Source organism: Amblyomma mixtum, chromosome 4, assembly GCF_055824585.1.
Source record: "Amblyomma mixtum isolate Tamu chromosome 4, ASM5582458v1, whole genome shotgun sequence".
In the NCBI taxonomy this organism is placed as follows: Eukaryota; Metazoa; Arthropoda; class Arachnida; order Ixodida; family Ixodidae; genus Amblyomma; species Amblyomma mixtum.
The window spans coordinates 104228162-104250842 of record NC_143015.1 but is presented as its reverse complement, the minus strand read 5'-3'; the positions used below and the strand labels follow the sequence as shown (position 1 = coordinate 104250842).

The 22681-nt window shown below is 47.3% G+C and overlaps 1 protein-coding gene across 28 annotated transcripts in view; it reads right to left on the bottom strand.

Moving 5' to 3' along the window:
- LOC149347673 (uncharacterized) overlaps nucleotides 1-22681 on the bottom strand; it is an 81045-nt gene that overhangs the window by 34652 nt on the left and 23712 nt on the right. For 20 of the 28 annotated variants that reach the window (XR_016292598.1, XR_016292593.1, XR_016292594.1 and 17 more), the window contains 7 exons: nucleotides 17691-17809; nucleotides 14702-14865; nucleotides 12773-12847; nucleotides 7545-7592; nucleotides 5599-5761; nucleotides 3705-3772; nucleotides 367-411 (listed from right to left, as the gene is read on the bottom strand). Coding sequence is in view for 1 of the 28 variants with exons in the window: in XM_089587282.1 (XP_089443408.1) it covers nucleotides 367-411; nucleotides 3705-3772; nucleotides 5599-5761; nucleotides 7545-7592; nucleotides 12773-12847; nucleotides 14702-14865; nucleotides 17691-17809 (682 nt within the window). In the remaining 27 variants the exon portion in view is untranslated. Of the gene's footprint in view, nucleotides 1-366; nucleotides 412-3704; nucleotides 3773-5598; nucleotides 5762-7544; nucleotides 7593-11033; nucleotides 11198-12772; nucleotides 12882-14701; nucleotides 14866-17690; nucleotides 17810-20977; nucleotides 21076-22681 lie in introns of those variants that run through there. The other 8 variants (XR_016292596.1, XR_016292589.1, XR_016292599.1 and 5 more) reach the window with 8 other exon arrangements.

The window sequence follows — 22681 nt, the reverse complement described above, 5'->3', positions numbered from 1 at the left end:
TGAAGTTACCGTGAAATGACTATTAAATTTTTTCAAAAATTAGGCGGAATTTGAAAGATACTTTTACAGGCGCCGCACGACAGGAAACATACATGGTTTTAAATAGATCTTGCGAGCCGTTTTTTTAATCCTTGGTTCAAGTTACCTGAAACCCCCTGTATAGCGTAGGACTCATTAAAAGCAGGAAAAAAATATTGATAATACAATGAAAGAACATTCTGCAAACCAGGGTATCATTAGGCCAGAACGACACTCTTTCGAGACAGAGATAGTGTTTGTCACTTTTATGAAAAAGGCATTAGTACATGCATTCTGGCATCTGCAAGTAGATTGGGGTGAAGATTTCTTGGACTGTCATCCACGTACCCCTTCTGGAGCGTATTGAAGCTGACGGGAGGCAGTGGCAGCTTCCTGCAGTGAACAACAGCCCAAAGATTAGGGGACACTGAGATGAAAAGGCAAAATGGATGCTAAGTTATCTATCAGATATTTTTGTTCATGTGTCATTCGTATGGTTTATTTTTCAGTTTTTAGCGGTATCCCTTCTTTACGCATATGGTGACATTGTGTAAAGAAAATGTTCCCGAGGCAACAGCACCAAGCATGACGCAAAGTGGTTGGGCTTCAACATTTTTACGTCATAGCACTTGGAGGGCCATCGAGGTGGAACCTGTTCGGCGGCCAGGAGAGTTTAGAGGGATTTCTCTCCCTGCACCTACTAGGTTCAACGATCCCCGTTACCTCTACCACTCCCTGTTTGTGGCAGAAGGAGGTACACGACGAACAAACGATGACTTAGCAAAAATGTAAACTAATATATTAAGAGAGATAACATTAAAATTTCAGTTCAGCAGAAACCAAGAGTAGGAGGTGGCCCAAATGCCACCTATGTCATGAGAGTTTTTGACGTTATCACAACCTGCCCATCGTGGAAGTTGCAGTGAAAATGATTAGTCGCGAGAGGTTCCTCAGGAAACCCAGGTGGCACAAGCAAAACCGTTGGATGGGCATGAAATGGCCACTGACCGATGCTTGCAGAGGTGCATCACTTGACCATTGCGCCACTGCATCGCTAGTGAAATGAGGAACCGCCGCGATCTACCACTGGGTCGGATTTTGCGCAGTTGTGTAGTCGTAATTGAACGAAAATCAAAATTGGTATAGACTCTTAGTACACGACAATAACAGAATTGGATTGGAATTCGAATTGTAAGAGACTGCTGAGTGAAAGAATAATGCTATGGCATTTCCTCGCGTGAATATATACTGATCGCCTATTTTTAACGCAGCCTACCGAGCACAGTTCGCCCAAGACAACACCAGAGAAAGGCAGAAGCTCTTGCGGGACATTATCCTAGAATTCTTCAAACACATGGAAGGGCCGAAGCGCTCCCACCAGACCAGCCCGATCTGGTGGGCGAACCCAAGACAGCATAAATATGGGCTCAGTGAAAATTTCGAATGAGTAAACGAATCTGTTAGTGCATAACTCACACCGCTGTGATCTAACTATGCATGTAAGCCTACGTAAAGGCTTACCTTCTGTGTTGAGCCCGACAGTAGGGGCGAGTCCATTGCGTCTACACTTCAGAAGCGTGATGGCCCCAAATGGTTCAGATATGCGGGACTTCTGTTTCCAGCTTGTTTCGAAAGCAGCAAAGCCAACGACAGACAGAAAGGCGTGCACTGACTTGTCTCTCAACAAGTAGCGTTCTGCGAGGCATGACGCTGATGGGCACGCACATTAGCGAGCATACCGGGTGCTTCCGCGAAAACGCGAAAATTTTCATAGATATTCTTTTTGGGGTAAAGAATATGGCTTTTGCGGCAGAGTGTTACCAGTGCTGGTTAACTAACCTTTAGTAAGTAACTTTTAAGCCCATATATTTTCGCAGGATGAAGCCAGATTTTGTCGAGTCACAACTTCGAGGGTAAGCGCGTTTTCGAAATTCTAGAAACTGGTATAGTTACTAGAACGACCGGCTACAAATGTATTAGCAACTGGGCACCTAACTCTACTTGTTAAAAGTTTATTAAAAATTAGTCACCCAGCTTACTATTTAAGACAATACACCACTTTTCTGTTGTCCACCAACACTGGTAACACTGTGCCGCAAAAGCCATATTTTTACCACAAAAACTATGAAAATTTTTGAGAGTGTTCGCTGAAACATCCGGTATAGGTGAATACTTGTCTGCTGCGAGAAGGAATGAAGAACAGAAACAAGGAGAAAAATATTGGCTTTTTTTTTGTACGCCCTTACCACTGCATAGCACATCTGCTTTTGCTGCCCCTTCATATATTCGGAGCAGCGCTGTCAAAGCTGGAGCATTCCTCTTTCTCTCCTAACTCCTACCTTACTCCATTTCCTGACAGTTTGGTGTCCACTCCATAGTGAGACAGTTACTACGCTTTTCCTTCAATCAAAACCATTTCCTTTGGTATCTCAACTGTAGCTGTTGTGCCCTGTGGAATCAAAGAAAACCTAAGCTGCCCATCGCAGGGTGCAATGGGCCGGCTCTGACCGTAAATCGATGCATTAAGCAACGGAGCTTAGCTCTGCCTGCCTCTTGTCTTCCCTTCTCAAGTTTTGTGCATGGAAAAAAGAATCACTTCACTCTGTTCTTATTTTCACTTCCTATTCCTATTTTTCAGTCTTCTATCTTGATTTAATCCTGCGCGCAATGTGCTTGTGTCTAAAAGGCTCATCTCCATGGGCACATCCGAGGCGCACGAGCGCAGCGCCTACGCGCCCAGCGCCGCGCCGCGATAAGCTTCGGAATACATATGCAACTCGATGGCATGTCGCCTCCTGTCGCAGGCACTCGCGCTCAGCTCAGCTCAGCTCAGCGAAGAAAACGGCGGAAAGGGCCGTACCGGATGCCGAGAGACCTGCGTTCTCTGATTGGTTACACCGACCACAAACCAGCGAGCCACTTCCGGCGACAGCGCCAGCTCGCCTCTGCGCCGCGCGCATGCGCAGACCGGCTCCGGCGTACGCTGGTACGCGTAGGTGCTGCGCTCGTGCGCCTCGGATGCGCCCATGGAGATGTGCCTTAATGCGAACGCTGCAGAAAACTTCTTGCGAAAGCAACACTACGCGAGTCGCCGAGCCATTTCGCGGAGCTGAGGAAAGGCCATACTGCGCGTGCGCGACGAGCAGTGACGTCACACGGCGCACAGCTGGCGAGCCGCCGCCGTCGCTGCGCGGGTGACTCAGACGTGGCGCCGCTCCGCTCGCCAGTTGCGCATGCGCAGTAGCGGCGCATAGCTAGAGTGTCAGTGCCGCCACCGCTTCCGCGCGTTCTTATCGCCCCTCTCTCTCTCCTCGTTGCTTTCGCAATCATAGAGGTTTACCCATAGCTAAACCACGTCTTGAAGTCTCCGTGACTTCTATTCTTCTAAAATGTGTTTTAGAAGATATAGTTTCTTCAGTATGTTCTTATCAGACATCGCCTACCATTTCTAATCCAATTCACTACGGAGTATCTTTCTAACTTCTCTTCAGGGTGTGCTTCTTTTCCCGAATATACCTTAGCGACCATGTGCAGCACATGCTCCAGCTCCCGCAAAATCTTGCAATCTGTTAGTGACTTGTTATGCCGCAAGCCAAGTATTTCATTTAGGATTTCTTAATAAAAAGATGAACGAAACGTAAATGCGCACAACAACACAGTCAGAAGGAACATGGAATACGCCTCACCTGCAAAAGCTCCTTCCAGGAGCCCAGTACCCCGGAAAAGGCTGTAGGTGGCTGGCTTGGTGGTACCTCTGTGAAGAAAGCACAGCCAAGATCATACCGTGCTTCTTTTTGTTAGAAGCAAAAATGAGAACTCGATTAATCTGTCTGCTCTAAAACCTGCCTGATTTCATAGGAAACGGCCGCTGAGATAAAGCACATATTTCTCACAAGATGCGCTAACGAGATTTCAGTGATCCCGTGTTACAATCAACTGTCATACTATCAGAAAAGAGCTTCTCGTAAACCCCGTCCTTCTCAACGTCAAACACCGGTGCCAAGAACGATAGAATTCCGCGGATAACAAAAAGAGCTCTGAAAGAGACCCATTCTTTTCACTAACTACACTAGCAGCTTTTGAGACCGGCAAGAAGAGCATTATTTCACAGAAGCAGTGCTACGCTCCACACACAATGACGTCATTAAAAGACCACGGTGGTAGCGCTCTATTGCGCAATGATATACTAGGCACCTGCTGGGGCGACGAATGCATGAGCCTGGCGTGAGACTGCAGCATATGTTAGCCGTACAGAGCGTCGTGACAATCAGTGACGCAGGCCGTCTGTGATGCAGACAAGGTTATGCTTTTGTTCCTCGCATCATTGTTGGTGATTTGGCCTGGTTTTTTTTTCGCGAGGTGAATCTGACGGGATTGCTCCAGTCACCTCAATACTTACTCGCAAGCTAGAGGAATTTCGCAGCTGCATTTCATAATGATTTAAATACATCGAAAGGCAATGGATCGGTCAAGTTTCCTCCGTATTTTAATTTTTCGCATGCACTCTGCCATTGTGACACTCTGTAAATAATCAGTAACAAGAGAAAAACTTAAGCTGCTCCAAATCGCTTTCGTTGTTTATGTTATGTTCGGCATTTACGGAGAGGAGTGCAAAAACAACAAGCCAAAACTTTTTTTTCCCCCGTAATATATGCATTAGGATTCGGATTCCTTGAAACCTCTTCTGAAAAGGTAACTTGGCTATATCTCGCATCGCTGAGACCAGACCTGCTCATTCGCAGATCATCTGATGCACGAGGTATAGTTTAGAGAAGTCCTTCAACACTACTTTCACACTGGGAACATAGCGGCCTTGCCGTAAAGGTCTGAAGTCAAGACTTGTGTAGCAAATCATTTCTATGTCTTTAAACTTTATTGCAAAAGTTAGAGAATCATCAGGCAACTAAGATAATCTTGCGAAAGCACATTTACTGTACTGAATTCTTATACTCCAAACCGATGCTTCACACATGCTTTCTACAGATTTTTGAACCTATGTTCAATTTCCCTCAATCCTGACATTTCAATTTCATCTGCACTATTTCTTCACACCTTTACAAAAGCCAAAAATTGTTCCAGAAACTTGTCCCTCTAAAAAAAAATTCAGGGCTAGTTTATTTATTCTGTTGAGAATACCTATTTCAACGACTGGACATAGACAGCGCCGAAGCAGGAGAGTACGCAAAAGTGCATTGATTAAGAGCTGTACCAAACGGAAATTTATTGCAGGGTCGACAAAAGCAGGCGAAGCTAATGTGCATGGCAAGAAAGGGCCACAGTCATCAAGCGAAGCAAAGCCAGAGGCGAAAGGTGCCAACAGGGAACAAATAAAAAAATGTGCTCAGAGTTCAACATCAGAATTTTACAAAAAACACGGCGAACATCCCCTTGATATCTGCTCTTAACTTCACCCGCCCATTATTTCGTCACTCACGCTGTCTTGTGTTCATTAGCCCACGCTGAGGGCTGTCTGATATGCGTCGCCTATGTAGAACAGTTAGAGCTGCCCCGCTCCCAAAAAGAACCCAGGATGTATGCACAAGCGCATTTCCTGCCTGTAGTCAGTAATCGGTTACTCACTTCCTCGGCTCGGTGTCTGCGCCAGAATAGGGGCGCTGAATCGCGGAGATAGTGTTGCATCGAAGGCCCTTTCTTGGCAGGCCACCAAGCCGGACATGTTATTCGTGCTGGGCTCCGTGGACGTCGAGTGGGCATCGTTGCACCGATTGTGTAGCGGCGGTGACTGCAAGAGGAAAATTGCGGCCTACTGTTAGTACCTCAATGGTCATGACACGTCTATTAAAATTAGCCCGGCCTCCGATTTTTCTCTTCACATTTGAGGGGGGAATGGGAGGGGAGTATAACAGAAAAGGTGTTTAAAATTAGAAAAAGAACTCAAATTGTAAATTAGCGGATCTCCTGGGTCGAAACAAAACGTGAACTATCAACGACGCCATAGTGAAGGACTATGGATTGCTGGAGACCAGTTGAGGCTCTGTAATGTGCGCTGCCTTCACACAGAACGGGCGGCTTTGCATTTCCCCTCCATCGAAATAGGATCGTCACGGCAAAGAAAAACGAGAAAGGTACCAACATTCAAAAAGCTACCAAAACAATCACACCCAAAATAGTCGTTCCAAACCGTCTATGCCCATTGTGTCGGCTACCACTAAAAGGTAGATTATCCCAATAGCTGAAACTGTATTATCTTGGTGTTTAAGCACTATTATATTCTGTGGGGACGTGCTCTCGCCGGCTCCCTCTGCTTGCCTTCCCCGCGATGCACCCCTTAACTAACAAGGAAGAGCGCGGGCGTCGCAGCGCCACGGATGGCGTGATTGTTGTGCGCGAGGGGTAGACAGCGCTTAGGCTTAGGAGATTGGACGCACGCTGACGCTAACGCGAAAGGCTCCGCTCCTCGCCGGCGGCCGGCCTCGTGGTGGGAACATGCTGCCGCCACCTCGTCCCGTCCGGCCTCGGAGTTTCCCACTTGCCCTGGCGTGGTGAAACGTTAGCTCTTAACCGTGCTGGTGAGTCTGACGCCCTCGATTCCTCAGCGTATTTTGTTGCTAGCTCGCGTTATTGTCGTTGTAGCAATGAATGCCTTGTTTGTGTCAGCCAGAGTTTCCACTGCGCCACCGCGCCCAGGTTGCTATGAGGACTCCCAGCGATCTGACTGTAGATTAGAGAATGACCAATGCGCACATAAGAGAAATACCTATTAGAACAATCGCGTTGTACCTTGAAGGCGGAGCTTATCTGTCCCCTCAAGTTTTTTCTCTCTAATCAATATTAGATTTACGGCAAGGGTCCCAGATAACGGAAGCATTACCCATTGCAGGAGGGACAATTGATTTGTAGAGAAGGAGATAAATTTAAGATGTAAAAAGTTAGAGAATGCCACAAGAAGAGCAGCTTTAAGTGTGCAGCAGCAGTTACACACTCTATATGAATCTTCCACATGAGAACACTGTTGCTTATCAGTACGAGTAATATATAAGCACTCTTTGCAGAGTAATTTATACCGCTAACAGCGCAGACAAATTTCAGAAAATTTCTGCTATTGCAATAGGCCGCAGCGTTCATTGGGTGGGCGAACTCTCAACCATAACTTCCGCCAGTCCGGGTGGCCCTCTGACATCCGAGATCAGCCTGATTATCAAAAGGGTCGGTGGCACCCAAGTGACGAATCTACCACGGTTGCGGAAGCGCCTGTGGATTGAGGCTAAAGGGAGAATGTGTGTAACCTGCCTTCTACGAAGCCTATGCCGCAATGGGAAGATATCGCGCATCTAAAAAAACTGAACAGTGTTTCAATAACTTGCATCTGCCGAAATTTGTATGAAGTGCAAAAAAATATTGACAATACGCTGACAGAACATTTTGCCAATCAGCGGATTATTAGGCCAGAACGACACACTATCGAGACCCGGAAAGTGGTGGCTACTTTTTAGAAAAAAATTAGTCCATACATCGTTTCTGCAAGCAGAATCGCGTCAAGATTTCTTGGACTGTCATCCACGTACCTTTTGAAACGAACTATAGAGAGGCTGACAGGAGACCGTTGCAGCTTCCTGCAGTGAACAAACGCACAGAGATTAGAGAGCACCGAGGTGAAAAAGGAAAATGGATACTTATGTTATAGATAGCTTTTTCACGAGTCATTCGTTTGATTTTTTCCTTTTTCAGTTTTTATTGGTGCCTCTAGTTCAACCCCTACCTCAAGAAAATGTCAGTGACGTAACAGAACCAAACATATGACGTTAAGTGTTTGGGCTTCAACAAGGCCGCTGCGGTGGCTCACTGGTTATGGCCCTTGGCTGCTGACCCAAAAGACGCGGGTTCGTTCCCGGCCGCGGCGGCCGAACAACGATGGAGGCGAAATTCTAGAGGCCCGTGTACAGTGCGATGTCAGAACAGGTTAACGAACCCCAGGTGGTCGAGATTTCAGAAGCCCTCCAGTATGGCGTCCCTCGTAGCCTGAGTCGCTTTGAGACGTCCAAGAAATTTGGAAGGTTCCTTTTTTGCGTACAAATTTTAGCCGTCAAATGTTAGAGTATTCCCTTCCATCGTTACTTAACTATCTTCACAGTCATAACATCTATTTAGAAAATATTAGCGTGTCAATGTTGAAGACTTTTTTTTCGTCATAATAGAGATTGTATACCTTCACTAAGAATTGTATAATGATGATGTATTTTTTTTCCTGCTCTTTATATATGTATTGTGCCTATGCTATCTTCCGACATGAAAATGCAATATTCTTATTTTGTTATTTTGCTTCAGTTCGTGCAGTGGCTTTGCACATTCATTTTTTTTGTGTGTCTAAAGTGTGTCCGAAAAATTAATCACTACGTTGCGCAACCGTTGTATGCTTTGTAAAGAGGGGCTTGAACCTCGTCAAGTGAACTATTTTTCACTTTTGTTCAAGCCCCTACCGCTTTGATGGAAATAAATCATATCAAATCATATCAAATAAATCAAACTTTTAACTCGATAGAACTCAGAGGGTCATCAAGGCTAAAACTGTTCGGCAGTGATACCTCCGGGAAGCCTGCGCCTGCCAGTGGTGGCAGGAATTGTTTAAAGGGATTTCCTTCTCTGCACCTACCTGGTTCCAACCTTTTCCTTTCCCCCTTCCACTAGACGGTGTGGTGTAGGATGACTCAGTAAAGATGAAAATAACTGATAACGACTTAGATAGCGTTAAAATTTCTGTTCAGAGCAACGAAGAATATCAGCTGTCCCAGATGCCACCTATGTCTCGTGACCACGTGACACCATCATAAACTGCCCCTATCCGTTTGTGAACAAACAGCCCACCGTGGCAGGTGGCTGTTATTCACTGGTTGCGAGATGCCTCTCGAGAAGAGCTATCTAGGATACACAAGCCCAACCACTGCCTCTCTAATCAACAGCCACATGCCGGAGCATTCTATTGTGCATTACTTAACCACTGCACCGGTAGTGATTTGAAGAACCTCCGCGATCTAAGTAGGACGAATTATGTGTAGTTGAGTAGTCGTAATTAGAACAAAATCGGAATTGAATATATTGTTTAACAAAAGACAGTGGGCTCAGAACTGGAATACAGTCAGAACTCTAATACTCTGCTGAGTAAAAGAAGAATTCTGTCTCTTTCTTATTTCCTAGAGATGAAATTTACTACCCTCCCCTAATTTTTTAAAGCAGCCTACGGAGCATGGTTCGGCCAAGGCAACATCAGACACAAAGGCAGAATCTGTGACGGGACCTGATCCTGAAATTCTTCAAACACTTCGAAGAGCCCGGGAGCATCTCATGGAGGCATGCCACCACCCACGTTCAGTAGGCTCATTACCAGCCTGATCTGGTGGGTGAGCAAAAATACAGCATATATATGGACTCAAAGAAAATTTAGAATGAACTAAAGAATCTGTTAGCGCAAAGCTCACAGCGTTCAGATCTATGTACGCATGAATGCATACGTAAACGGTCACACCACCCGTGTCGTGTAGGACAGAAGGGGCGAGTCCATAGCATGTACACTTCAGAAATGTGATGGTTCCTAATGGTTCAGATATGCGTGACTTCCGTTTGCAGCTCGTTTCGGATGCAGCAGAGCCGACGACAGACAAACACGTGCACTGACATGTCTGTTATAATCGCAGCGTTCTACGAGACCTGCAATGCACATCAGCGAGTATACATGTGCGTGCATGTCAGCCCTGGAAAGCAATAAATAAAAGATGGCGGAAAATGTCACCTCTCTTTTTACGTGCTTACTTACTACTGCATAGCACAGCTGCTTTTACTGCCCCTTCATACACCCGGTGCAGCGCTGTCAAAGGTAGAGCGTTCCTCTTCATCTCGTTTCTAATTCACTCCCCCCTGACTACATTTCCTAAAGGCGAAATTGAGGTGTCCACACAGTAGTGAGACAGCTACTGCGACTTCCCTTGCAGGGCGCAGTAAGCCAGCTCTGGCCGTAAATCGATTCATAAGCAACGCAGTTTACCTCTGTCTGCCTCTTGTCTTCAAGTTTTGTGCATAGAAAAAAGTTGTTTACTGTGATCTTACCTTCTCTTCGAAAAGTTCGCAGTCTTTGTTCATGATTTTAAACCTGTGCACAATGTGTGTGCGTGTCTAATAAGAACGCTGCACAAAACCGTTACAAGAAAAGTGTTTTCATGTCTCTGTGACTTCCATTCTTCTAAAACGTCTTTTATAAGGCGTAATTTCTTCTGTGCGTTCTTATCAGACATAACCTACTATTTCTAACTCAATCTACTAAGGATTAACTTCTTAAACTCTATTCAGGGCATGCTTCTTTACTCGAGTGTACCTTAGCGAGCTTGTGGAGCACATGCGCCAACTCGAGCCGAATCTTCCATTCCGTTAGTCACCTGTTATACTGTGTACCATGACACCCGTGCCCGATTTCTCGATGTAATGACTAAATATTATTTACTGCTAGTTAATGAGACAAGCTTCGCCTTTAGTAGTGGAACGCGACAGCGTGTTGTAGCGCTGCCAGGGAGTCCACGGAACGCCACCACTCATTCGTCGGGATGCCTCGCCATTTGAACGCAACGCTTTTTGAGGAAAGGAAATGGCGCAGTAATTCTCTGTCATCTCGGTGGACATCTGAACCGCACCGTACAGGAAGGAAGTCGGAGTGAAAGAAGAAATAGGGGCAGTAATGAAGAAAATGAAATGGTGGAAAGGAAATTACGCAGTAACGGTCTCTCACATATCTCTGTGGACACCCGTCATCCGTTCGTAGAGGAAGAGACGAAGTGGTAGCGAAGGAAGAAAGAGAAAGAGGGGCCGTAGTGAAGAAAATGAAAATTGTATTTGAGGAAAGGAAATTACGAATTGTCTCACACTCGCTCCTCACACATGCGCAGTTGGAGCTCTCCGGGACTCCGCGAAATCGCTCATACCTAGCATAGGGTTGCTTCCGCAACAAAAAAATGAATGAAACGCAAACGTGCACGATAACGCAGCCAGAAGGCACATGGAATACTGCTCACCTGCGAAAGCCCTTTCTATGGGCTCCAGTCTCCGGGAAACGGTTTTCCGTGAGTCTGGTGAAGTCTCCTATCTCCCGAAATTGGCTCTCAGTGGCGTGGCGGAACCCACGCGACGAATGCATCAACCAAGACCATCCCGGGCTTCTTTTTCGTCAATGCGTCCGCTGCAAAACATCCCTCACTTCAGGAAAAACGGGCGCCGACCTGAAGCACATATTTCTGACAAGATGCCGCAGCCAAATTACAATGATCCAGCCCTTCAGTTAACTGCCGTGCTATCGGAAAGATTCTCGTGAACCTCGCTCTTCTAGACATAGCCTCACCGGCGTGTTAAAGTTACAGAAGAAGAAATACTGTGTATAACAAAGGGGTAAAAGCGCTCTGAAGATAGCGGCTGTTTTCAGTAGACACACTCTTACCTTTTGAGAGCATCGAGAAGTGCTTTACTTCACTGAAGCAAGGTTATGCTTCACAGAGTGTGACGTCACTTAAATACTAAGGAAGGGGCGTTATACAGCGCAAATACATACTACAAACCTCCTGAGCTGACGAATGCATGAGCCTGGCAGGAGACAGCAGTACATGCCTGGTGTGTATAGTGACGCTACAGTCTGTGATGAAGGCGGTAAAGAGAAGGCATTCCTTGGGCTCCTTGCATGACTGCTGCCGAATATCGGGTGGTTTTTGTTTCCCTGAGGATCATGTGAAGGTACTATTCCGCCCATCTTCCTACCTACTCGAGGCGAGAGGAATTTCGCAGGTGCATTTCATAATGGTTTAAACAGCACCGAAAGGCAAAGGAAAGGTCGTTTCCTGCGTGTTTTATGTTTCGGGATGCACTCGGGAGATTGCCTTGATATCTTCTCTTCGCTTGGTCACCCACGCAATATTTCGTCACTTACGCCTTCTTGTCAAAAGCATTAGCCCACGCTGAGTGCTGTCTATGTCACCGATATAGATTAGTTCCAGCTACCTCGCTCCCAAAAGAAAGCGAGGATGTACGGCCCCCGTCAAATGTATACAACCCGAGGGGTTTGCTTAGTACAGCCATTTGTAGCGAAAGCTACATTTGCCACGAACCTCCGATTTCGCTGTGGCGGTGCTCCGAGGAGGGGCAGAAACCTACCTTGAGCCGTTGCCTAGCAACCTCCGCAGCTGGCGGTGTGCGCGCGATCTGGCGTGACGTCACACGAAGAGTAGGTTGGGGCAACCGAAAAGGAAATAAAAATAATATGCCCCTGCCTGACATCACACAGTGCGTCTCAACATGGAGCTGCCGCTGCCGTTTGGTATGACGTCACAAAGCTTGCCTCGTCGTTGCGCTTGCCTCCGCACGCCTCGCCAGCTGTGTCGCATGCCTGATAACATGTCGGGGGATTGAAAAGGAGAGCTCGCGTGCGCCACAACCACAGGTGAGGCGGTAGTATGGACGGCGACAAGTAAAACGCTTTTGCATTCTGCCCTTAAAGGCGAAGCTTTAGCGTCCTCCATTTTTTTTAGAAGGGCTCTCTCTCACATCTAGGAGTCTAAAGCTTGCGAGGATTGAGGAGGCGAAGCTATTGCTCTTTAGAGAGATTACGGTCCATGAGGATGCATAACAAGTATCACAGCCGGCCTCACAAGCACGCAAGGGTATACGCACAGGCGCATTTTCTGCCTGGAGTCGGTCACTCAACACCTCGCCTCGGTGCCCGCACCTGAATCGCGAACGCTGCAATCTCGCAGGTAGTCGTACTTACGGGGTCCAATCTTGGCAGGCCACCAAGACGGACATGTTACTCGTGGTGGGCTCCGTGGACGTCGACTGGGACCTACTGCGTTGCAGCCGTGACTGCAATAGAAAAATGGCTATCTCCTATTAGTAGTTCGATGCTCGTGAGAAACTCCGGTTTTTGTCAGGGGGAAAAGGAGTTCCACAAAAGGGGAGATTGAAAATTAAAAATACAATTTAGTTTGCAACTTCTGGGACTGAACTTGCCGAACCTAAATGCGGACTATGAACGACACCGTAGTGAAGGGCAATCCAGTCCTTCATAATCCATGTTTTGTTTTGGAAAGTGAAATCCCGTAATCATGCTGATGACAATGATGAGTATGGGATTTTACTTGTCGAAGCAAAGTGTGGATTATGAAGGACACCGTAGTGAACGGCTAGGTATTCGTTTGGCGTTATGAGAGTTTAACGTCGCAAAGGAACAAGGACTATGAGGGAGGGCGTGGGGTTTCTTTAACGTGCCCTGACATCGCACAGCACGCGGGTCTCTACAATTTCCACCCCATCAGAATTCAACCACCGCGGCCGGGATCGAGCCCGCTTTTCCGGGTCAGCAGCCGAGCGACATAACCACTGAGTCTCTGCCGCGGCTTGAAGGACAACGTATTATTGTAGAAAGGCGGGGCGATGCAACGTGCACTGCCTTCGCTTAGCACACGGGCGGCTTTGAATTTCCTCCATCGAAATAGGGCAGCCACGGCCTGTAACGAAGCCGCGACCTTGGGATCAGCAGCGCAACCCGAAGACCATCAGGAAAGGTACCTATATTCGAAAAGCTACCAAAACAGTAACACCAAGAATTGTTGCTGCAAATATTTTATACCCCGAGTGTTGGCTACCACTACAGGTAAATTATACCCACCGCTCAAAATTACATTTCTTGGTGTTGCATTATTATGTTTTTTCTAGAAAATATAATAATTTAAAACGTGGTAAGCAGACAAACATAAACTGTTTACAATATATGTTGCTCTTAAAATACAGCAAACAGAAGGCGTGACAAGTATGGAGAGATAAAAAGGAACTCGCTAAAAAGAAAGCACAGAAGGACAAGGTGTTAGAGCTGTCTCCATGAGATCGAAGCACTAATTCTGCCAGACGTTTTTCTTTCGCATGAGTATGAGTTGTGTATGGCGGGTGCAACCAATGTGCAGCCAGCGGCGGTAGCCTATAAGATGGACATTTCGTTGTCCATTCGGCGCCCATTCGCTCCTCTCTCAGCAGACACTCAGCTATTCTTTCGACAGAGCGCTGCGATGCGCATTAACAATGACTGCATACTGCACCCAATTTCAGTCAATGATAAGGTCCAGTCACCAACCACTCAATGCTCAGGTCGCTTGGCACAGACGCTCTGCGGCACAGACGATTTGAGTGACCAATGATGAAGGAACGAATAGACGCGAAATAAACTACGGTAAATGGGCAGCTTATGGAATACGGCCTCCAGTATAGAACTACCTCAATGAAGCGCTCTTGGTGTTCGCATGATTTTCGTACCAGGAAAATAGCTGCTATCATTTCCGGTTTATTGGCACCTTCGATATTCGATCAGAAAGAAGTATAGCTTCTACACTTTTCCTTTCCAATGAAATTCCCGCGACTTGCGCACGTAATTCTGCTGAGAAGTTTAACGGCAGCGAAAAGCTTTCTAAAAGCCTGGAATCGTAGGCCTAGCAGCAGTGGTACTTTCTTAGCGGATTCACAAATGACACGAATCACTTCAACAAGGCTTAAGAATTGCCGTTCATCTTATTTGCTAGACCGACTGCCCTGGACTGGCGGTGAGCCACCGCGGCGGTCACGTCTAGGTAGCTTCTACACTCATCAATTGAATTGCAAGGACCCGGTAAAAGGCTATGCCGCGACAAAAACTATTGGCTCGCCAACTTACCGACTCGCTGTCAACCTAGAGGACCGGTACAGCGCCTGAAGTTCACAACAAACAAGGCGACGGTTGAACCACAAGTCCGAGGTACTGCAGCAAGATGGCGAGTTTGGCGAGCTGTACATTATTGAGGATTCTAGCAGTGGTAACGTCCAAATGCCGACAGCATCCTGCGAAGAGCACCTCATGTTGATGGGACTGTTGCATAAATGTAGCGGAGAATACTAACTGCACTCTGCACTGATACAATTTCTCGGTGTGCACATTGTATTTTAGGATTTAGATACTGCAATCCTACTTTTAAAAATTATAGCTGGATAGGAAAAAAAAGAGAATACCATAAATAATACTTTCGCAAACCACAAATAGCTGGTGTATGTCTGGAGCGGAAAAGTAACTAAGAAAAAACGTCCGTGTCAAAAGACTACAAAAGGAAGAAGGCCTTCCAATAACAAAGATTTCTTTTTTTTTTCAGAACGGAAACTTATTGGAGTAACGTTATTAACAGTGATTATTTGCAATCATCACTGTCATCATTTATGGGTTTTGGGGGTTTTACCGTCCCAAAGTAATCCAGGCTATGAGAGACGCCGTGATAAAGGGCTCGAGAAATTTCTACAAACCGTGGTTCTTTAAAGTGCACGGGCCTCTACAATTTCTCCTCCATCGAAATTCAACCACCGCAACAGTTTCGAACCCATCGTCCCTCTATGCTATAATTTCCAAAATTAGGATTCACGTCATTCGCGTATTGTTCTTAGCCTAACTACTTTGTTTCCTAATTCAGCCTTCTTTCAGTCATTCATAGGGAAGAAGGCAACCGCAAGAAAGAAACCTAGCCTTGGTAATGAAAAAAAAAGCAAAACAGGGTTTGTTATACTCGCCAAGAGAGTGCCACACGGCCTGAAACAAGCTAAAAGGATTCGTAACATGAATTTGACGTCGGAGCTTTAGTTCTTTAGTGAGCAGATGCTCCTTGATATGAAAACCAATATGCACCATGCATTGTGTAAACTATTTGTTCATGAGAAGGTACGGTGCCCTCCAGTATAAATTTCTCGCTGAAAAGATAACTTTGGGAGGTGCTTCAAATATATTTGGGATCTGCAATGCCAGGTAGAAAAGATTGTCAGGTTGTTCTTTTTTTCGCAAGCATTAATTTGCAATTCCCTCGGCTTAGGCTTAAAGAGAAAGAAATAATGTGGACCGAATGCTGCTCTCCTGGTGACACTGACACAAATTTTAATGCTTCCATCTTTATGACAAGAGTAAAGCATTTGTTGCATGACGTGGTGACGGCGATGCGTTAATGCCATCCCCGTGGCATAAACGCACATTTCCAAGCTCAGTTTATATCACTACCGCTGACAACAAATACATGTCCTTCCTCATTCTAGAGCAGAAATTTAGCACAGAGTGTCGCCTCAGCTATGATCACTAAGTAGGCAGCCATTGTAGCATGGCTCTTTCCAAACAGTCGCTCATATATGTGCTCAAATCACTGCCTACAGATTTGGCGTTAACAATGGCATCAAAACGCGTAATCGCAATCAGTACCGTCATGGAGACGATTGAACGTTCAGAGTGATTTCATGTAGTGTTCGTAATCACAACGCTCCAGAAAACCAAAAAGGAAACTACAAGAAATCCTTACGGGCCACCTCTGATGTGACAGCGTATGTGAGGAAATTTCCATATTGCCGCGAGTCTGTAGCGTTTGTTTGTTGTGTTTATTTGTTCATGCTTCAAGGCTGCCGGCACGCCGCTTTATCGCTTTGTTTGTGACGCAAGACGCGCCTAGAATTATCTCGATGGATCGCATCCGGACGGAGCCGACTCTAGTTTGTGCCAGAATGTTCTAGTAACTTCTAAAGCTTTATCTCGAAGATTCGCTATTGGCTTTAAAAAGAGCACGGCCGACAGCGGCGGTCATTCTGTTCGACGACCGCCGAGCACGCTTGTTGGTACGCCGCCGCCAAGTGATTCAGTTCTTTGCGGGCGCAAGTCAGCCCGAATATTGAGCTTCGGTTTCGAAGACATTCTCGCTGTGTCCCTGTTCGCGGGACACCAGTCACCACTACGTGACAATATAGTGGGCAATTTGTTCTCTTTTCATTCATAGATCGCTGGGAGTGCTCATACCTCTCATGGCAAAGCGGTGCAGCGCTTAAGCGCCGCGCTACTGCCCCTCCAAGCGGTTGTTTCAAACACAGCCACAAATGAGGCTTTTGAGACAGAGAAACCTCTCCCTACAAATCATTAATTTAAATGCTACCTGGCACGGTGGCCGGTTTGCTTAAATGCCGGTGGGCCTGTTGCCACCTGCAACGGTGCGCAGGTTGTGATGGGATCACAAGAGCACGCGACCATGTGGCAGGTGGGCCACCTGCTTTGCGATTTTTAGCTCACGACGTCGCCGATGACGACGGGTTTTGCGCTTAACGGGGCCCTTAACGCTTCCGCATTAAATATTTTCTAAATTGCTACCAACACTTTCTAAATGCGCCTGAAACATTCAAGAGCATTAGCTCTTACTCATCCCGTTTGAAGATTTCGTGGGGTCTGCTACCACCCTGAGATCACAGCGCCATCTGTGGCAGCAAATGCTCATCCCGTTTCGAGATTTCGTGGGGTCTGCTAACAGCCTGAGATAACAGCGCCATCTGTGGCAGCAACCAGAAAACAGTACATTTCGCAATGAGACTTGTAGGGCCATCTACAAACAACCACCTGCCACGTTACAATGATGACTTCATGGTCCAGCATGGTGGATAGAGGTCAATTCTAGTAAACCAAAGAGCTAACGCTCGTTATTTCAACGTCTTCGAGAAAGTGTCGGACTTTTTTTGTTAGGCTTTGTGTTTTGCCAAGAATTTTGTCCAGGGAACAAACTGTGCTGGGAAAATGCAGTGCAGGCAACTGCGACAGGCAACACGATGACACTGTCTGGAGGTTAGAGCAAACTCGTTCCACAAACGCCCCAAGTCGTCCTCACCTCCGAGCGGTGACTTCCACAGGCCAACATCGACGCCGAGACGTTGTCGGTCTGGGTGACGTCGGCGCACCTACACCCACCTGACGACAGGGCTGCGGACCCTGTAAAAAGGCCGGACCCTGTAAGGTGATAAAAGACAGAATGTGAGATACAAGTGCTTAAAGATGCTCTCTGTAAGTGCGATAAAACTTCTACACACCGGAATCAATTCCTAGAAATTACTTGGGCGAACTACCAATTTGCAGCTATGGGCTTAACAGTTGTCCGAACTTCCAGGACGTCCCCGAGAAAGGATGTAAACCGCCATCCGGTCCTTTCTTTGCGTTCCCTTCCTTTTGCTCCCAGAAAGGTGCAAAATGTGAGGGTAGAATGTTTAACAATTGGACCCCAATCGCGTTTCGCTTCAGCGCCGCTAATAGAACTCTAATTGACAGCGCACACCATTCGCAGTTTACAACATCACATATAGACGTAGGTAGTGCCGGTGCTTCGCGCTGGCAAGCACGTATACCAGCTGGGGCGCCGAATGTGCGAGCCAGACCAGAGGCACGGGCAGCGTCCCGCATTGGACACTACTGTGACAAAATATGATCTGTATGACCAAGGGAACGTAATTTTCGCATTCACCTCAAATTAGGTGCAGGACTATTTTTTGCTGGCAAGGGTTCTTTCAGGTTTTTGATGCTTGAGCTGAAAATTTCCAGGCCATTTCATTTTATTTTCTAACTTTATCGATGAACAAAACTTGAGATAGACCTTCCTTCCACTAAAAATGATCATCGTATTCCACCCAGATTGGGAAGTAAACTTTATATTCGAAGCCCTGCTTTCTCCTGAAGAAGTTAGCTGTGAGCCACACTCGCGACAAATCACAACCGTGTACGCTGGCATGCAAACACGTCAACTCATCAAATTCAGTCTTCCCTGTCTCAGCATATTCAGTCTTCTCTGTCTCTCTCTCTGTGCTTGTTGGTTTTATTGCTCATAAGCACTCCCAAACTCTCCCAAAGGCAGAATACGAGCGTGATGCCTACATTACCCGATTGTTCTGACGCTTAAAGGAGCTGGGCTTCTCACACACGTTGGATACATGTCACATTAGGGCAGTTAGATATGAGCTGCCTACATAGACCTAAAGTAGGTCCCAGTAGGGTGGGCGGGCTTCCTGCTTTAGCTGTGCATATCACATGTAGCAGGTATGTTGCCCTTCAGAGTCCGGCGTGCTTAAAATTCCTGCATCGATGCATTCTCGAGAACGCGTGTCCAAGCGCACATCGGACATGTCCTTGTAGAACTATCATCGGTTGTACGTGTGTATTCCAAAAGCCAACTGACATACGAAACAGTCGTTCGTCCTCATGGACTGCCCAAATGGGTCCAGTGCAGGGCCGCATGGGGAGCTTGGTTGTGCGCCCATTTATGGCAAATTTAGAGCGGAACCAGCATTTAGCTCAACTTAGGTTGCTTACACCGCTTTCTTATGGGACCAATGTGAATGACCAGAGGCCAGCCCACATGGAGCCGATCTGGCCCCCCTTATAGAAACGCCATGGGGCAAACGTGGACTGCCACAGTGAATCGCTCATAGGGGCCCCCACCTTCTGGCCCACTTTGTGCTCACGACACCGCTGAAGTGCAGTCCTCGTCTATATTTTGTTCTCTTCTTATCAGGAAAGAAGAAGGCGCTCCATCGAAACTGTGCCAGTTAACTGCAGTGAGTTGCAGTGAGTTGCAGTTAACTGCAGTGAGTTGATGAAATACAGTGTGCATAGAAAATGGTGAGGGGGGCAGTGCAGTAAGGCTGAGAGCCGGTTCGATTGTCCATTCAGTGGCTGTGTGAACACATTTTTCGCCCATTCTCACGAATGAGAACAACGTTCCCAAGCAGCACACATAATAGGGATAATATGCATATGTATTGGCAAAGTCCAGTCCTACAAAATACCAGAGCAAAACAATCCATTTGCAATGTTAAGCTGATTACTAGTTCTCCTTGGCTTGTTACTTATCGAGTAGATGTACCAAAAATATTTGTGCTTCAACGCAGGCTTATCATTCTGTACAATGCAGCTACCTTGATTTTAACGGTATTTTAAATTTTCTGAACACATTGGTATCGTTGAACGTGCAAATTCTTCTACCATTTCTTACGCAAGTACTAATATGATTTACGGCGGTGTGACATACTCTGCACTTCCTATGTGCTGGTACTAAACTTGGGGATGGCCAAGAAAAAGTGTACATTGTTCAAAGAAAACAGGTTGGTTGGTTGGTTTATGGGGTTTAACGTCCAAAAGCGACTAAGGCTATGAGAGACACCGTAGTGCAGGGCTCCGGAAATTTCGACCACTTGGGGTTCTTTAACGTGCACTGACATCGCACAGTACACGGGCCTCGAATTTCACCTCCAAAGAAATTCAGCCGCCGCGGTCGGGATCGAACCCGCGTCTTTCGGGCCAGCAGCCGAGCACCATAGCCACTGAGCCACCGCAGCGGCTGTTCAAAGAAAACAACAATATAGAACTCAAATAAAATTCCAGTACAGTGTTCCTGGTATTCTCTGCCTGCATGTGGCTTTTAAAATCTGCTCCTGCCTGATGCCATTATTTTAATGATTTCGCCGTCGATACTCTAGACGTGGCCGCCGCGATCTGCTCCGGCGGCGGCGCGCGCCGTTGCTCCGGCCGTCCCATTCGGCGCCTCGGCCAGCAGAAGAGTGTAATGCTGCTAGTTCCCTAAAACGCCGCGAGGTGGCCGTCTTAGCCTAAGCATCGAGAGGCGCTCGTCCGGCCGGCACTGCCTGCACTTTCAGCCGCTGCACCAGCTTTGTTGGCGCGCTTCGACACTGAATGATTAGGCATATGCAGGCAGTTTTTTTCTGACTCGTTCCTGAGGTGACAATGAAGTTGAGGTACATTGTTAAACAGTTGCGAATGTCTTCTCCATGCAGCTTTTGTGGTAATTTAAGAGTTCATGGGGGCAACACATGCTTTCACCTTGCGACATGTCGTCTAAATTGCTTGCTATCGCGCTGAGTTTTTTCTTCACATCCTTGAAAGTGATGCCCACTCGTTCACCTACTCCACCCATGAAGTGCAACCAAAAAGCGACCACTTTGCTTTATGTTAAAGCTATAATAACTGAGTGGCAACAATGCCATGATTTGAAAATTTTGCAGTACATTGCAGAAAGTCTAGGTCGGGATCATGGTCGGGATACTTATATGGGCATTTTCTATCTCACTGCAGCGGCCGCCATCAGGTATCACAAATGCCAGCATTGCTTACATAGCAGGGTTCGTGGCGAGAGCTCTTGAAGAATGTAGAAGGTGCAGCTCCTGGCCTGCCCTTTACCAGTCGGATGGGTCTAGTCCGTTGCTGACTCATTAGCCTACAGTCAAGGGGGGGAGGGGGGGGATTAACCTACCCAAAATCAGAGTTCGTCAGTGTTCTGGTGGCCACTAAGAAGGCTTGATATTGCCCCGCCGCATATAAAAATAAGCAACGTGCGGCAGCAGCTGGCTGCAGCTATTACTTTCGAGGGTCTGGCAGTGCTCCCTTTTTGTTGGCAAAGCAAGGGAGGACCACGCCGCAAGCACAGTATCTGTGGTGGCACAGACTATAGGGCAGCATATACCGCAAAAAAAAGCTCGCCAGCCAGCCGCTCCACAGGAAAGGGCTCCGTGTTTAGAATGAACACTATGCGAGAAACATTATAGATCTGGTTTAATCTGCGTAATTAAATCAATCAGGCTATATGCGCCAAAAAACCTTATGCACTGCAGGCTGTTGGGCACGGCCCTGCCCAACATTCGACAGGGAAAAAGGAATTGACTGATATCTACAAGCGCCGAAAGCAAACGTTTATTGGATGCATTAAAGTTCAAATGAAATACCATTGCTACACAGGAAAACCGACAGAACGCTAATCTCCCTATATAATTTAAGGCTCTAAACTAACGTTTACGTGGACAGCACAATTAAAATTGACCGCTGTGCTCAAATGCAAATTAATTCATGTTTGGTGCCATATACAACTGCACAAATAAAAAAAAGGCTCTTATGACGATCTGCTTTATCTCGGTCCTAAGTCTGCTTCCGAATTTAGGAAGATATTGTTACGTGGCGGCCAGCCGAAGAATGAGACGTGGTGAACGATGGCTATGAGATGATTTAATGGCCGCTGGCCTAGCGCGAGCGCTCCGTCCCGCGCCACTGCCAGCTTCGTCTTCGTCACACTACCCGGGGCCTCCGAGCGATCGTCCCGATCGGTGACGAACAGACGGCGAAATGGCGATGGTCTTGAGTGGGGGGTGGAACAGGATGTAGAAGATGGTGCAGTGCTGGCCGCCACGATGAGAAAGATGAGAGAATGAGTCCCGGGCCACGAAGCATCCGCGCCGTAGGGTGCCAGGAGCTGACGGCCGAGGTCTCTGGACGCACCGAACGGCAGGGGCAGGGGGGCGGTGTCTTCATGTTTGGGTCTTGGGTCAGTGGGGTCTTGGGTCGGTGGGGTCTTGGGTCGGTGGGGTCTTGGGTCGGTGGGGTCTTGGGTCCGTCGGGTCTTGGGTCCGTCGGGTCTTGAGTCGTCGTGTCGTGTGGTCTGGGCGGGGGACGGGGCTGGGGTGAGCGTCGAGGTCGGTTCAGGTCGGGCGGGCTGGGGCACGGCCGTGCGGCGCTGACCAGGTACTCACGGCCGACGTCCACGGCAGGCCCAGGACACCGAAGCTCCGTGACCAGGATGGCGATGAAGGGACCCCAGCACCTCACACCAAATGTTACGTGGCGGCCAGCCGAAGAATGAGACGTGGTGAACGATGGCTATGAGATGATTTAATGGCCGCTGGCCTAGCGCGAGCGCTCCGTCCCGCGCCACTGCCAGCTTCGTCTTCGTCACAATATTATACCAGTAAGCTATCTTGTCCTTTGCCGGCGCTCCTATGCGGTAATTTTCTAGCGCGCATCGCACACAGGCCTGCGACAGCTGCGTTT